General features: G+C 48.1%; 1 protein-coding gene across 4 annotated transcripts in view; it reads right to left on the bottom strand.

The window, feature by feature from the left end:
* The window catches only part of gria4a (glutamate receptor, ionotropic, AMPA 4a), a 95,772-nt gene that overhangs the window by 17,108 nt on the left and 61,510 nt on the right, over positions 1-17,154 (bottom strand). For all 4 annotated transcript variants that reach the window (XM_076049835.1, XM_076049836.1, XM_076049838.1 and 1 more), the window contains exons 11-14: positions 15,673-15,879; positions 13,817-14,032; positions 12,648-12,808; positions 2,853-3,051 (exon numbers count right to left, since the gene is read on the bottom strand). In XM_076049835.1, the coding sequence (XP_075905950.1) occupies positions 2,853-3,051; positions 12,648-12,808; positions 13,817-14,032; positions 15,673-15,879 (783 nt within the window). The remainder of the gene's footprint in view (positions 1-2,852; positions 3,052-12,647; positions 12,809-13,816; positions 14,033-15,672; positions 15,880-17,154) is intronic.

Consider the following 17,154-nt stretch of genomic DNA (forward strand, 5'->3'; position numbering starts at 1 on the left):
CTCCGATAAGCCAGGCGTCAATCTTGCTTTAAATAAGGCTGCGATGGCTGCATACTGATTCCCACACCTCCACCCCCCCCCCCTCTGGTGTAAACTCAGTCAGAGGACAATCTGCCGGCCGTCACCCAGCAGATTGTTGCACTCCACGCACGTCTGCGCGCAAACTTTCCCCCCCCCATTTTATTCAGCTCTCGACCGCGCGGCTCGTTACTGAAGGGTGAAAATAACGAGCGGAGGAGTCCGCCACTCGTCCACCTCCACGGCATCCCATCTTTCTCTTTCATTTTCTTTCCTCTTCTTTCTTTTCCTCCCTGTGATAAAATGTAATGCTGTCGTCGCTCGGCAGGCAACCAGCCGCGGCCTCCGCCACTGAAGTCAGCGCCCGGGGGACGCGGTGTGTTTGTGTGTTTGTGTGTGTGTGTGTGTGTGTGTGTGTGTGTGTGTGTGTGTGTGTGTTAGCTGGGCCGTGACGGACACCTATCCCATAATAATGTCAGTGGTGTCCTGGAGGAGCATCTGTCCTGTCTCTCTTCTTCGGTCTTTTGCCCAAAAAAAGTAAAAAAACAGAAATCTAATCTAATCTCACCATCTATCCACTGGAGCACCGATCCATCCATCCGTCCCTCCATCCATCTATCCGTCCATTCATCCATCCTTCACCTATCTTCCAAATTTTCCGTGTCCACAGATTTGTCTGCTTGGCGTTTTTATCCGCGTGTGGCAGCGGCTCAAAGTCGGGGGACGGACGCGCGGCCTTGGAGGCGACGGACGCGAGATCAAAACGCTGTGATTCTTTCCAGCTTCTTCAGGCGCTGACGGAGTGAAGAGAGGCTGCGAGGAGTCACCTTCAGGCCATCGGCACCACACACACACACACACACACACACACACACACATCTACTCGCTTTTTCCATTCTTCTATAGGTCTGCCTCTGCATTCATACATTACGCTCTGGCAAACACAGACGCACACACACACACACACACACACACACACACACACACACACACACACACACACACACACACTCACACACAGACGCAGATAATTAATGGCAGTGGCGGATCCCCCTCAGCTGTGGGAGAGTAAATTGCTTTTTCACCCTCCACAGATTTCAGCCGCTCGTTATGTTGATGATGCCAGAGCCACTCAGAGAGGCACAAACTGTCTGCTGCAACCTCCGACTGGCCAACACTCAGCCCGTCCCACCAGCCCTCCATCTATATGTCTGTCTATCTATCTATCAGTGGGTCAGTTGGTCTTTCCTTTTGATGTTAGAACCTCTTATCTCGTTTCGTTGATGCAATACATGTGTAATTATTGAGCTAAATGTAGATTTCCTGGCGACGACTTGCAAGTGCTTGTGTCTGGACCCCATCCATCCATCCATCCATCCATCCATCCATCCATCCATCCATCCGTACAGAACAACATAGCCAGCCATGATGACATGGCACAGCAGATTTCCTATTTCCATTTTTTTTTGCCTACGTCTGCAAAAAAAAAAAAAAAAAAAAAAATCCTGTCCCCATCAGCAGTTTGTGCGTCCGCTCCTGTTTGTGTTTATGCGTCCTTATGTAACTGCGAGGCAGGCGGGGGCGGCAGGGTCAGGGGGTGAAGTGGCTGCAGGTCCCCTCCGGGCCGCGGCTCCCTGCCCACCGCTTCACACTAACAGCCCCCTGCAGTAGGCGCACCGGTCGGGCTCCGACTACCTCTGGGCTCGGCTGCCTCTTTACCTTTTATTAACATCATTATTACTGCGCCATTTGACAGCGCAGGGGGCGATTAATCTTTGCACCTCTGCGAACACGTTTGAGGATTTTATTTAATCCTCCGCCGAAGCCTTGATGTGAACTTGGATGCCGACGTCAGTTTTCCATTTTTTTCCCCCTTTTTTTTTCTCCACCCCCTTTTAGGCACAAATTAGCTTAAAACTGGGAAGCCACGCGGACTCCTCCGGCTTAGTGTCACGTCTAAAATCTAAGCCTCTCTCAATTAAATATGAGGACAAAGTCACACATTTACTCCTCTCCTCCTCCCTCCCGGTACACTTTAAATCTCTTTAAACTGCCGTCAGTCCTCGTTCCCGCATAGTCACAGCTGATTTCTGCCGCTCCGAGTGGAAGCGGCTTCGGCACGTCCCTCCAGACATTACCGCGGCGCTAACACGTTTTTTTCTGGGGTGGAGGAGACTGTCTTTAATTATGGGGGTATGAAGCGTCTCATTTCAGCTGTGTTTCTTTGTCATTCCGTTTGCAGCATGAACGCGGCGGTGAAGTGCCTCTTTAAACTGCAAGCACGAGTTAAAGTAGTTCTCTCCGACTTGAGTTGCTGCTCAAGGACTTCAAACCCACTGCAAGAGCTTTGTAACAAGTATGTTGAAAAACAAAGTTGGGAAACTCTGAAGGAATTAAAGGTTATACAAAAATGAACTAAACCGAGATATATGTATATATTATAACAGTAATTAGGTAATGGTAAAAGAGTGAGAACAATAACATAATCTGTGTCTGCCCTGTCAGTAAACAAAAAAGAAAAGTTTTTACTTGTTTTGCTTGCTGGACTTTCAAGAAACTCCCTTCTGACCAACTGTGACATCACAAAGGGCACTTGTTCCTCTTTCTTTCAGTTTAGTTACAACCCTACCCACTTGATTCTGTCTCCCTCTAGACATGTGGATGGTCCAACAAAGCAGCATCAGTTATGGACGCTGCTTTCTGGAGATCTTTGGCGGCGTCTTGGAATAATAATTGTTTGTATAACTAATAACTGCTTTCGTCTTGGTTGAGAAAATAAAGACCTACTCGGAACCTTGAATGTAAAAATAAAGCCGCGTGTGCTGAGTTCTTACCCTGAAGAACTCCTTGGTGGAGCCGGAGTCCAGCGTCCCATAGGCGATCTCTGTCTGCTTGGCCAGGTCCTCGGCGCTCTCTATGGGCGACACCATCCTCTCCACGGTGAGGAAGGCAGCCAGGTTGGCCGTGTAGGAGGAGATGATGATCAGGGTGAAGAACCACCACACACCTCCGACAATACGTCCCGACAGAGACCTGCAGACAGGGGATGAAACGGGGGAATGAGTTTTTCAGGTTCAAAGAGGCAAAAAGAAAGAAAAAGGAAAGAAGGGAGGAGACATGGTCAGGAAGAGGAGGAGGGGGAGAACAAGAGGAAGAGAAGAAGACGGGAGGTGCAGGTGAAAGGTATGATTGGAACACGAATAGGAGAAGCAGGGGTGGGGAAGCGGAGAAGGAAATGTAATTAAGGTGAGCTCCTGGGGGAAGGGTGAAGCAAAATGACAGCCGCCGCAGACGTAATTGTCTCTCAACCATCAAACCAATTCAGGGGCAACAATAACAAAGGCAACAAGGAGCTGATCATAATCTGGACGCTTTTTTCTTTTTTTTCATCTACCAATTGCCATCGGAGGCGTTGGAGCAGCTGGGCAATTCATTTTGCTCGCGTGAACTTGTTTGCAGTGAAGTGAGGAGATCAAGCGGGCGCGGCCACATTAGAGGCAGAGGAGTGGCAAGAGGAGGGGAGAGGAGGAGGGGGAGGCAGCAACACGTGGATTTATCTCCAGAGCAGCTTCAGTCAATAAACGGCCTTGAAATTCTGAAGGGCACAGCAGCAGCAGCAGCAGTCGTGCTGCTATATTCTTTATTCTCCTTTTCCTCTCTTTGTGTTTGCTCCCTGCTGATCACTCACAAACATTTAACAGCTAGACACAGCCCCCCCCCACCCTACACACTGGGTGTTTCAAAAACTCAATAATCAGCACATTTGTCAACGCAGATGATTGATTTTTGTGAGGCGAGGCTCCCTTTACTCTCAGTACAGAAGCATAAAACAAATGATGAGCTGATGAAATTAGTCCAATCAGTTCATTCACACAAACACACACATATACATATATATGTACAGTATATAGATTAAAAATTTTATCATTTTTGAGGAAAACCATTCAACCACACTTGAGTGCTTTAAGACTAATTTCTTATGAGCTAATAATAAATGCCAATAACAATAGCCTATCCTGATAACACGGCAGTGAGGCTGCTTTCAGCCAAGTTCCAACAATATTTTTGCATTTCTTTTTAATGTGGCGCCAGCCGTTGTCCTGCTGCGGTAGTTGTGGGCTTCTCAATCACTTTAACAACCGCACATGACTTTGTCCAGTCAGTGAACTCCCCAGAAAGGAGATACATTTCTTCCTTTGCATCTGTCGCTTGCTCTAAATCCCTCAGACTGTTGTGATGTCAGACTTTGGTGATGTCATAAAGGGCACTGATAGCTCTCCAAGGGGGGGGGGGAACCCCCAGCCCAGGGTTGGCTCTGCCCTCTCAGACAAACTTGTTGTTGTGTCCTTCCAAAAACATAAGAGGGTCAAAAAAGCATCAGATTTAGCAGGAGGATGGGCTCAATGTGCAGTATTCAGTAGATTTGGAGGGGGGGGGGGCTTAATCAAGCTGAAAAGAAAGACCTGAAAATTGGTGTAATATCCCTTCATATCTGCCCAGGATTTCCCGAAAAACAGCCAAACCAAATTAGATCCTTCCAAAAAAATCCAGTGGGCTCCAGATTCAATTAACTGAAGAATATCCGTCATATTAATGAGGGCAGCTGAAGGGAAGAATTGAAAAGAAAAAACAGGCAGACAACGTGGATCTTTTAAGAACAACACGGGATGTTTGGAAATGTTGACTGCAACGGGAGTTTTATCCGTAAAATGCGGCTCGTCATCACTGCCAGACACGTAGATGGCAGCCGCTCTGCTCTGAATTGGGGTCAGTTCACTGTGACACACACAGCACAAAGTCTGGCCCGAGATTCTCCAATCAGGCAGCTCAGACGTGAGAGTCGCTGCGGCTACTGTAAGGAGGAGGTTTATTTTTAGAGACGGAGGGAGAGTGAGGGAGGGAGGGAGAGAGAGAGAGGGAGAGAGGGAGAAGCTCAACGTCGTCTGACTCCCAATACAGTGTCACCTGTGGAGCAACTCCAGGCTCTGCTGCTGTCCAAATCCCTCAAAGCTGCCTCTCTCGCTTTCTCTCTCTCTCTCTCTCTCTCTCTCTCCCAAACGCATGTGCACACACAGACACACACACACACACACACACAGCTGCAAAATGGCTAGACACATTTTGAGGGTTTCAAAAATTCAGGTTGTAAAATCAACTTCTTTTCGGCAAACAGTAAAAACAAGCACACAGCTGTAGTTCTACCCAGCCAGCGGACGTCCACCTTTACATCTCATCAGCTTGGCAAAGCAGCACGGCGGTGTCGCGCTAAACTCAGTTAACCCGCAGTGAGACATCTGCCGCGCGTTTGCAAAAAGTGAATAAAGCTGTAAAATCACCTGGAAGCTGAAGTTCAGATGGAGGTTGTTTGAAAATGATGCAGTTTGCGTGAATGTCAATTAAAAATCAAGGTCGTTTGATTAAATCATCCATCCATGCATCCATCCATCTTATATACCCACTTTCTTTTGCTATTATGAGGCAAAGGCAGGTTACACACTGGACAAGTCGACAGTTTATCGCAGGGCGACATAGAAAGTCAAGCATCCACCACATCCATTAACACTCACACCAACAGACAATTTAGATTTCCCAGTTCACTTCACATACATGTTCTTGGAGCACGGGAGAAAACCGGAGAACCCGGAGAAGAGCCCTGTCGGTATTCCCACAGGGAACAGTGTTTTTGTCGCCCTCTACCTGTCAGCGAGTGTCGCTCTCTTTTGTTTTTGTCACCATATGCTTTTGCCGTGGGACTTCAACCACCTCCTTATTTGGGTAACTTCCTTTCTGTGATTTTCCCGCCATTTTTGTTGACCCACCTGATTCCAATCTTAGACAATCAGACCAACTCTTCAAGCCCAGCCTAGGCAATCCTGCTTTGTCTGATCGTCAGTTCAAATCTTTGGATGTTCCTGACCGTTTCAAGAAGCCAGTTCCTCTGTTGTCGTCACGCCTGTTCAGACCGTTCCTGTTTTTGACCTCGGCCTACTGGATTTGCAGAAAGGATAAGAAATGAAGATTTCCGATTGTCTCCGATCTGCTTGTGGTTCCTGAATCGTGCCGTGACAAGCCCACTCGGACGCAGGGAGAACATGCAAACGTCACACAGAAAGGCCCCATGAATCGAACCCACAACCTTCCTGCTGTGAGGAGACAGTGGTGACCGCTGCGGCACCCTGTGGCTCTTCCGTTAAATCCCTTCCCTTAAAAATAAATATTGGGACGGTTCGGTTGGCTGGTGGATGATTTATCGGTGCATTTATGAGCGGAAGCATTTACTCCGTCGTCCACAAGCACCATTACCACGAAGCCCAACCCGCTGATGTCACTGCGCCTGCATACAAATGAGTGTTTGCGTGTGTGTGTGTGTGTGTGTGTGTGAGGACGCATGCGTCTTCCTGGGCTCCAAACGCGGCCGTGGCTGCTGTGCGTGAGTGAGCTCCGGTTAGCGGCGTCCTTGATGGGTGACGTGACAGCGGAGTTGTTGTGTGCATGATGCTGCTGCTGCTGCTGCTGTTGTGTGTTGGTATGCAACAGGCGAGTCCTTCTATAGCTGCTCGTGTATCATCTATGAAAGGCGATAGATTGCCTCCCCCATCCTCCGTGCCAAAGATTAATGGCGCGCCGTTTCACAACCTCTGTCTCTTCTTTTTCCCTCCCTCACACAGGGGCGCGCCTGGCGCTCAAAGCAACACACTTTGCTCTTCCAACCTAACCCATCTGAATTTTCTCACTTAGAGGAAGAAACTGCGATTTTCTTTCTGTGATTCTTTTCAAGTGCTTGATCTAGTCGTCGACTTGTCGCCTCCTCGGCTGCTTCCGAATATGACGGTAATCAAAACCCCTTTTAGGGAGGAGCAAACCTTTAAGTGTGACTGTGCTACACAACCAGGGAGACACACACACGCAAACACACACACTAAGGTGGAGTGGGTGGATGCTGCGAGGATAACCAGGCGGGTCTGGTGAAGAGCCCTTGGCTGCGAGACTCTGACAGCTCTTTGAGTATTTGTTTCTGAAGATCAAGTCGACAAACACATTTGTAAACAGCGAGTGCACAAACACGGCGGTAATGACCAACTCAGCCAGTTAGTGAGTCACGTGGGGGGGGGGTTCAGCTGATACTGAACATACAGAATGACTTGTTTTCCAAATGCGGGGGATTTCTTTCAAGATAAAGGATTCATGAAAACACCAGGATTGACAACTGTCCCGTCTAATCAGATTTTTTTTTTTTTATCCCTCTTTGGTCTGACTGAGCTGCTCGTCAGAATCTCAAGAACATCTACAACGCGGCGTTTTGCCCGGTAGGCTGCAAACAGAGGGCTAAGTGGGCGGTTTTCTGAAGGTTGCAGTTTGGTGTTGTTAGGTGTAGTTACTTGTGCACGGTTGGAGTCTGAGATGAGCGAAAATTTAATAAATAAATACAATTTGGCAGCTTTAGAAGGTAGAAGCAGCCGGTGGGGACCTTGAGGAGAGCAGTCAGGCGGTGAGGACGACTGGTTTCCAGTCGATAATCCAGAGAGCACTCATCAATCGCTGCATGCACCCCAGCGCTCCACACTGCTTACTTAGTCAACCCATTGGCTGGATCTGTTGTTACCATTAACTATTCAGCACTTCCACTGCCATTTACTCAATACTGTTGGAAGACGGTGGGAGAGGGACAGGGAGCGACAGACAGAGAGAGGGAGAGAGAGAGAGAGAGAGAGAGAGAGAGAGAGAGAGAGAGAGAGAGAGAGAGAGAGAGAGAGAGGGGAGCTGTAATTTCAGATGTTTATTGACAGGGACACATCCAATCCCTCCGAGACGCTCAGCACTGATCACTCTACCCCTCCCCGACTCTCACCCTCTCCTCCCTCCTCCAGCACTCACTGGCTCCCTCTCTCCTCACTCCCTCGCTCGGTCCACACGCGCTCACTTTCTTTTCCCTCTACGCCTTGACGATTCGCTTCCGCACACGTCTTGCTCCCCCCATCAGCCGGCCATCCGTCACCCAGCATGGTGTGACATAGCCAATAAACAAATAAATAAATGAATGAACAAATGGTGGCGGCACGTCAAGGTCACCGTCAGGACACCGCGTCGCCTGTTACCTCCTTCCTGACTGCCGGATGCAGACAGAAAGGGAACCGAGTTGTGAAAGTGGGAATATGCGGTTGCGAGATGTTGCCGAGGAATCTTCGGTTAACTGGATACTTAGACTTTCATCGCGTGGACAAATAAAAGACACGGGGAAATATATATTGAAATCGAGGGACATTGGAATGCAAAAGACGAATGCAATTCCCCAAGTGCCAATGAAAACCTCCTAATGAGTCACGTGACTGTAAGCAGCACTGAGACAATACAGCAGAGAAGGTCGTGCTGAAGATGACGGATGGACGGACAAGAGAGACAGAGAGACCAAGTCACATGATGCAAGAAAAATGACATTGATTCATGCTTTCATTGCTTTGAAAATACTATACATAGTATGAAATATGATAAGATACTATAAGTACTATAGACAAAAAGATGTGATAAATAAATAAGCACAATAATGAGTTTGATTCATAGCTAACGTGTCACATGACTTCAAGTCCTCTTGAAAATACAAAGTTGTAGACAGACAGGCAGACAGCGGGATGGATGAATGGATGAATGGATGAATGGATGAAATGGCCAGAAAGTGTTTGGCGCTGAGGAGGAGGAGGAGGAGGAGGAGGAGTGTGTGCGCTCTGCTGTGTCTCCCAGACTGCAGAGACGACTGCAGCAGGAAGAGACGGACCCTCGCTGAATACCAATGGACCGACTGTTGCAGCTCAACACACAATGTACAACTCACACTGCAGTCTCTGTCTCTCCACACACACACACACACACGTACGAAAACACACACATGCACACAGTCTGTATGTACATTCGCAGTCAGAAGATGGCAGAATACACACGCTGTGTGCGCGGCTCCACCTTCATCCCCTCATACATGTCATCACCACAGGTGTCAGGACGGACACGGGAGATAAATCCAGAACAAACACCTGCCGCTCGCAGGCAAACGTGCCGAGGATGAAAAGTGGGAATTAATATAAGATGGAAGCCACTGTTGATCTCATTTTTCCCACTCTCTCTTTCTCTTATCTGGGCCGGGGGGAAAAAAACACACAAAAAACAAAAAAGTAGCTTTATTTGACAGGAGTGAAAGAGAGCTCAGTGTGCTGATGCTCATTTCCGAGATTTAACTGAGATTGGGGCCACATTAATGGAGTTGATATCTAAAAAAAAACCGCCAAAAGACAGACAAAGAAATGAAAATAAAAATCAATGCGGTCATCTCATCTCTGCTGGGCTGTTAACAGTGAGCCATCAGCTATTAGTTGTACGAGCTGACAGCCTCTTATCTTCAGTTCACAAGGCCAATATTCACCTCCAGCAGCTCCACAGGGAAACTGACTGTGACTGTCTGCAGATTGTTGCTGAGCAGGTAGTAGTAGTAGTAGTAGTAGTAGTGTGTGTGTGTGTGTCTATGTGTATGTGTGTGTGTGCATCCATGCTGCCAATATTCCAGCAGCGGGGATGTTGCATGGTCAAACCGCGGCGGGGTGTTTGTGCGGTGGGGTTTCACTCTCTGACCCAAATTTGCAGAACTCTGCTGCTCTTCACCGTCACGCTGCGAGCAGGAGCCGCGCCGCTGAGTGCAGCTGCCAGCGCCAGATGCTGCAACACGTTTGGTACGCTGAGACGGAGGGGGCGCGATTCAGTCGGCGTCAGGTTGAATTCAAAGTGTGTGTGAGTGTGGAAAAAGAATCCAAATTTAGACGTTGAGCGTAAACGCAGTGGTGTGGACGCGCTGCCATCAGGTTCCATCACTTCCTGTTTGGATGCTGATCAGTGTGGAGCTCTGGAGGGCGCAGTGGTCTGTTCCCCCGCCTAGAACTGGGCGATTTCCTCTCACTGGATCTGCAGTTTTTCCTAGTTTGACTGGATATTACGCTCAGTTTAGTGTGACATCTGCTTACGACTCGTTTCAACCACGGTAAACACTGGAAGTAGCCACCACAGCCAATCAGCTGCCTTCATCTAGCCCTCTATCCTCTCACACCAACAGTAACTTCAGGTTCTCTTCCATTGTGTCCATAAATCCTCCCGCCTGCCACTTCAACCTCAGCCAGATCTTCACTGTGCCTCCACTGGACACGTCCAAACCATCTCAGCTCCGGTCTCAGTGTGTCACCTCCAAAACATCTAAAACCATTAAGACCCTGCCTGTCATGACCAACACTTGCAGACAAACTTTTCTCCACCCGTTGCTCCAACCTGCTCGCACATGCTTCTTTGTCCCCATGTTGCCGGGCTATTGGCCATTTTCCAACTATTGGTTCCTAAAGATCCCAGTGCAGCCCTCTGACCCGCTCACTTTAAGCTCAGTGTTTAACTTCTAGTCCGGAGAAAAATAATAAAGAAAAATCTAACAATCCAAATGTGCAGCTGCGTCCTTCTGAATCAAAGTCACCTGTCAAAACATCCCCTGGCTGCAGTCTATAAAAAAAGAAGGAATTTTCACAGAGAAGAACATCCTATTACAAAATGTAGGACGGTAATCTGACATCTGGGCCAACACTAATCTCAGTCTGCACTGTGTCGCAGGTGACAAGTGGCGGCACTGTGATTTATTTGGCTTCAAGTTAAGTATCGCATTATCACTCTGACAGCCGCAGCTTATGCAGGCATATCTGTAACACATCCCGCCCGTGATGGAAAGGTCCGCATGTGTGCGTGTGTGTTTGGATTGTTGGCCCGACGGCAGCAGTGGTGGACACTGCTGTGCAGGTCCCTCTGTTGTGTGTGTGTGTGTGTGTGTGTGTGTGTGTGTGTGTGTGTGTGTGTGTGCATTCTGCTTTCTTTCTTTTTTTTTGCCGTGCACCTGCCATGGCTGTTTGTTTTGCGTTTGCTGCGCTGCAGCCAGAATTGGCCTGTCAGTCTCAGTGAGGAGTGGAGGAGTGGGAGTGTCGACAGGTGTCGTGCTGAGAGGGAAGGAGAGAGGGATGAGCGGAGGCGGCGAAAAAGAGGAGAGCCGAGTGGAGGACGCGGGAAGAGGAAGGAGGGCCAGGATTGAAAAGGCAGAATATTCGAAGACGTCGGCGATGTTATTGTTTCGAGTAGCTAGATTAATGAAGAATTCCTCGAGGCAAATTTTCTGCTTCAGTTACTCATTTATTCCATTTTATGGTCTTTCGACATTTAACTGTAGTGTTTTAGAGGAGCTGGCACAAGTAGGCAAACCAATTAGCTGTTTATTATTGAGTGGCCGGTCCTTCGCTCTCTTCTATATTCATAACTGCTGGTCATTTCAGAAAATTGTCTCATATCCTATTACACGATTAATCGATAGATTAATCCGCAGAAAAATGACGACTATAATATTTGATAGCTGCTGTCTTGTAATAGTTCTAAATGTGCTGCAGGATCATGTTGGCCTTTCTGCTCCAGCGGCCAGGTGGTTCTCAAGCATCAGGAAGGTGTTGCCAGGGCGATGCCACACAAAGTGGAATAGTTTAGTGGCGTCTAATGGTGAGAATGTGTATTAGCAAGCAAGATAGATACCAAATAAACGTTTGTATGGAAATGAAAATGCATCAGCCTTTCTGCTTCTTTTTCACTTCTGGAATATGGCTGTGTCATGAAGAATATTAATAATAAATAATTCAATATGCCTTTTCATTTTCTTCTTTTGGGAAACATTGGTTGGCATAATTAAAATGAAAACGAAAAGGGCATTCGAGATTTAATTTTACGCAAATGCCCCCACTTACGTTGTTATCATAATTACAATGGGAAAGTAAAAAAAAAAAAAAAAAAAAAGCAATTACAAAATAGAAAAAATTTGCATATTTATGACTTGCCCGGCACAGGTTGACTCCATCATGTTCATGAAAATGCAATCGTTGGCCTTTCGCAGTTTGAATTTTTTTTAGAATTTTGTGATAAAATTGAAAATGAAAACAAAGCGGACATTAATTTTCTGTGTGACCACCTGGCCTGCAAAAACGCGTCCCAATAATGACACAGTGGCTGGTGCAGGACTCCCTGATGATGCAGTGACGTGCTGCTGTAACCACCGTCCAGCACCGTCAGCCTCCTTCCTGCTGCTCATCTTGTATCTCCTCCACCTCCGCTGCCTCGTCCCTCCATAGATTTGCTCCCCAAAGGTCTCCAGGACGACGGCCATGAATATTTCACTAAAACTGCATCCTGGCTTTATCAATAATAAAAATGCCGTATTCTTATGAATATTCTAAAAATACAGCCGGACACTGCCTCTTCGGCTGACTGGCATTAAACATTTACACGCATCCAGCGCAACTGCTAAAACTACCACCTGCGACTGTTTCTTTCTCACGCTCGCCGTCTTTCCGTGTCTCTGCCGGCCGCATCCGTAACACGCAGCTATCAAGAAAAATGAAAAATAAATCAAGCGCTAAGAGGTGAGTGAGGCACAGTGTCAACAGCGTACAACTCATGGCAGCTGAACACCGCAGCGCTCGCACTTGTCGGAAAAACTAAAAAGCTAAAAACGGCATTTACACCGACGACACAAACACGTTTTTTTCCGCTCCCCTTCTCTCCTCCCTCACTCAGTGACTCACCGCGGCGAGATGTCGCAGCCCTGCTGCATGAAGGCTCCCAGGGAGAACCAGAGCGAGTTGAAGATGCCAAACTCGTTGGGCGGCTGGTCGGTGGGGCCCAGCTCGGTGGTGCCCTCCTCTGGCTCCTCCGCGTGCCACTCGTACGGGCTGAAGCGACTCACCTGAGGAGGGGAGGGGAAGGGGGGATGACGGAGGAGGGGGGGGGGGTGGTCAGTCATGTGACATTGAGCTTATTTACTTCAGGGAAAAAAGTTTTAGACAGAAGTTGACGCATCGTCACACCTGGAATGGAGACGTTGTTACAGTGCCCCCTGTGTGTGTGTGTGTGTGTGTGCTTTTTCTCTCCTGCTTCTTGGCAATGTCCATCCACCCATCCATCCATGCCACCTTCCATCCATCCATCCATCCCTTATTCATCCCTCTCTCCCACCATATATCATCCATCCATCCATAAATTTCTCCCTCCATTCCTCTCCCACCAACTCCATCGGCCCAAGTCCACTCATCCTTCACTCCCTCCCTTCCTCCCTCCCTCCCTCCATCATTTCTTTTCCTATCACCACTAATCTTGCTCTCAGGGTCACCGAGGAAGAGGAACGTATCCCAGGCGTCTCGGGGTAAAGACGGGGTCACACCCTGCTCCAGTCGCCAGCTTATTGCAGGGCCACACAGAGAAACGACCACCCACACTCACTCACTCCCTACGCAGGGATTCAAACCCACACCCTTCTTGCTCTGATAACAGTTAAAGAGTAAAGAGTTAAACCCAGCAGCACTGAGGCTCCTTCGTAGCCCTGCAGGGTCTTTAGATCAGCGCATCCAGAAACAAGACGTTTGGCTGTTTGACGGTGAAGAAAAGCTGCAGGGATCAAGTGTTTTCTTCTTTTTTCTCTTTGTTTCTTTGTTAAATGTCAGAAATTAGACATGAGTCACAGACACATGACTCGCCGACAGAGACGTGTTCTCTTTTTCTAACATTCCTCTCTGCTTCCTGCCTCCTCTCAAGAAGTTACAGGAAAAAACAAACGCCCTTACCATGACTGTGCCGGAAACACTTTTTTTTTGTTTTTTTTTTAATATACTGAAAACTCACAAATCTTAGGTCAATAGAGTGCAATTTGTTTCAGTAGAATCCATTACTCTCAAAACACAATCAAAGCCAGCCTCACCAGGAAGAGGACGACACTGACGCCGATGTAGGCGAACACGATGCACATCCAGATCTCGTAGGCCAGCGGGTCCAGGAAGGAGAAAACTCCTGGTTTGGACTTCTGGGGCTTCTTGATCATGATGGAGATTCCCAGAGACATGAAGGGTTTGGAGAAGTCGATCACCTCCTCACGCACCAGAGTGATGGTCAGCGGCGCCACGGCGATCTCCGCTTTCTGTGGAGGAGAATCAGCAGTTGTGGCACGGCTCTGGAAATCAGTGAAATCATCATATGACGCAAAACAGTTTTTAAAAGTGTTTTCTTGCAGTCAATTTGTGCCTACAGCCTGTTTGAAACACCCCAGAAATGCAAATGAGTTAGTGGGCACGCCCAAATCCAGGTGTTGACTCCGCCCTCTGAGACCACCTTGTGATTGTCCCGCTCCAATATGTGGAAGGTCCAACAAGTTGCAAACAGAGGGCTAAAGCAACTCTCCTCAGAGGACCTTTTCAGTTTTCTTGAAACATTTCTCCTGTGATGTGCTGCACCACAAGCTGACAAAAAATAAAGACCTGGAAATGGCAACAATGAGCGTCCCTTAAAACTTCCACAGCATCATTTCACGCCACGATTTCTAAGCTGCTGCATCGGCGTCGACAAAAGTCTGCAGGATTAGCGGCGAATTACAGAAACTTGTGTTCCTTTCCTCAAAGGAGCGAAGCCGCCGCAGCGTCAGAGGAGGAAGCCGGCGAGACGACAGACGGACAAAAGACGGGGACGGGGCGATGGAATATCAAACAGCCTCTACGCAGCACAGCAGCAGTGGGCATAAAGCACGCCTTTGAAAGAAAAGGTGAACAGAGGACATGCAGGAGGACAAAGTGCTGAAAAATCCTCCAAAATGCCTTCCATCTCTCCCCCCCTCTCTGTGTGTGTGTGTGTGTGTGTGTGTGTGTGTGTGTGTGTGTGTGTGTGTGTGTGTGTGTGTGTGTGCGTACTTAATCCAAAAAAAGAAAAAAAGGGCTGCATGTGTTTGGAACCAATCAAACCCGATTAGTCATTCCAGCTGTTCTGCTGTGTCACCTTCCAACGCTCGTCTCCGCCGGGGCTAATTAATTCCGGCGCTGTTCAGCAGCGACGGCGTCTCCGCTCTGGCTGCCCCCGCAAATGTGACGGCTGACATTGTCTCCTGCGCGTCGATACGGCCGCGGCTGCACAACGCCTCGCCGAAGACGGAGGCTCAGCCAAATGTAAAAAGTAACGGGAGCCCGAAGACGCCTGACGACCGAGGCCGACGCGTGGATGCTGCAGTGCGATGACATCACGGAGTTGTAATGTATCTGCGGCACGACAGAAATACAGCAGCTGCCGCGACGAGACGAGGCTGAGCTGAGACACACGAGGTCGCTTTGATTCCATCCTGCTTTGAGTGGTCGTCACCGGGTCACATGACATGGAAACAAGGGGAACAGATGCTTGTCTTATTCATCCGTTACGGTAAGAGTGTCTGGTATAGATCTGGATTGACAGGGTCTCGTGCCATGGAAGCTCTTCAAACAAAACCCTTGTGCGACTTGGCAATTAAAAAAAAACACTAAAATTTAAACCAATGTTCGCTTAAAAACGCACACCTATTAAACAGAGCAGATACTTTTAACCAAAACAAAGTGGGGTCTCTTAAACTGAACTTGTGAAACCTACAGATTTACCAACGAAGATGCCCAGTAATGTGACCACGTGGTGTAGCCGTAGCTCGCTGGCAACAACGTCACACATCAAAGCTGATTTTTATGCCATATATTGAATTTCATGCAAAAGTCCACTGCGAGTCAAAATTTTGCAAGGCAAAAAAAATCAGTTACAATTTGCACTCACCCCGTACACCAGCTCCCCCACCATGCCGTTCCAGATCTTCGTCTCTGGATCTCGGGCTCCGTATTTTCCGTCCGGCACGATGGAGATCTTGTACTTGATCCCAATGTGCTTGGCGATCTCGGAGGCCAGGTCCACGCAGTAGCCCTCGTACTGGTCGTTGCCCTCGTAGAGCTCCCAGTTCTTCTTCAGCATCACGTAGGGGCCCTCCTGCAGGGGGCGGCACAAGGAGGAGAAAGACAGGACTGTTTGGAAGAGCGTCGCTGGCAGGGATTAATGGCAGCAGCTGTTGAGCAGGCAGTGTTGGAGGTAATGAGCAGCGGGGTGGATGTGAACCTAATAAATGACAGTGATCAGACCACGTCTGAAGCAGTTAGCGGCTCTTTATTAACTTTCATAGAAGGATGACAGAGCAACATTCATATGATACAGAGCAGCAGTGAGGCAGCTACGCTAATGACACTGGATACCAGCCTTTATGAAAAACATCTTTTAAACCTCTTTTCAACACAGTGTTTCACCGCTTATCAAAAACAAGACAACATACATAGAATTAATTCACTTTTTTTTTTTCTTTTTTCGAAGTGGAAGAAACACCATTTTACACAAGAACTTGAAGTCTGAGGTGAAAGTCTGGCATTTCGAGCACTGGGAGCCTCCACCTGACTCGGTGCAGAGTCGGGGAACAGAAGACTGCTGCTTTTATAACGTACCAGTGGATCAGAACGATCACAGTGTACGCGGCAGGCAGAGATGAAAGCAAACAGAGAGTTTAATGTCGGCGGGTGCATTAGCAAAATGACCCAGAAAAAATGCAGCTGTGGTCACTGGAAAGAGTCGGCGTCCACGCGCGCTCACAACTCCTGCATGCAGACACGCACGCAATACAGTGAGTCTCTGAGTGACGGCGCATCATGTGAGTTATGGTATTACGCCCGCAGCCCCGTAATCCCGCTGAATCCAAGCCTATTAAAATCCTATCAAACCCCTTTTAATCACAGGCTAATCTAATTAAACGGGCTTTTGTAACATCCAGCACTCCCCGAGCTATCAAGAGGTTCACGACGATCGTTAAAACACAATGGTGAGAAAAAAGAATTTTGCGGGGGGGAGGGAGATCAGATTTCTCCCCTTCAGTGGGTCGATGCACGATGAAAGGAGGAAGAAAAGTTTGCTCGTCGCTGGCAGGGATCAAACGAGCGAAAATCAAATCTGGGATATTGAATTTAGAGAGGAAGTCAGCGTCGTAACAGGAGAAACGGCCGATCCTGCCATGGAAACCCAAACAAGCAGGCGGTGAAAGGAAAGGAAAGGAACTCGCTGATCACTTTTCAAGTATTAAAAGCTGCATCTCAAACTTCTCAACTTCCGAAATTCTAATACTGCTTTTTTCTTTTCTTTTTGCGTTTATTGCCGTCATATGTAGAGATTTCTGCCAAAAAGCCACTTGTGAAGCTTGTGCGCGAGCTAACATTAGTGTCCTCT

Source organism: Nelusetta ayraudi, unplaced genomic scaffold (assembly GCF_046127955.1).
Source record: "Nelusetta ayraudi isolate G7.1 ecotype Tasmania unplaced genomic scaffold, CSIRO-AGI_Nayr_v1 ptg000120l, whole genome shotgun sequence".
NCBI lineage: Eukaryota > Metazoa > Chordata > Actinopteri > Tetraodontiformes > Monacanthidae > Nelusetta > Nelusetta ayraudi.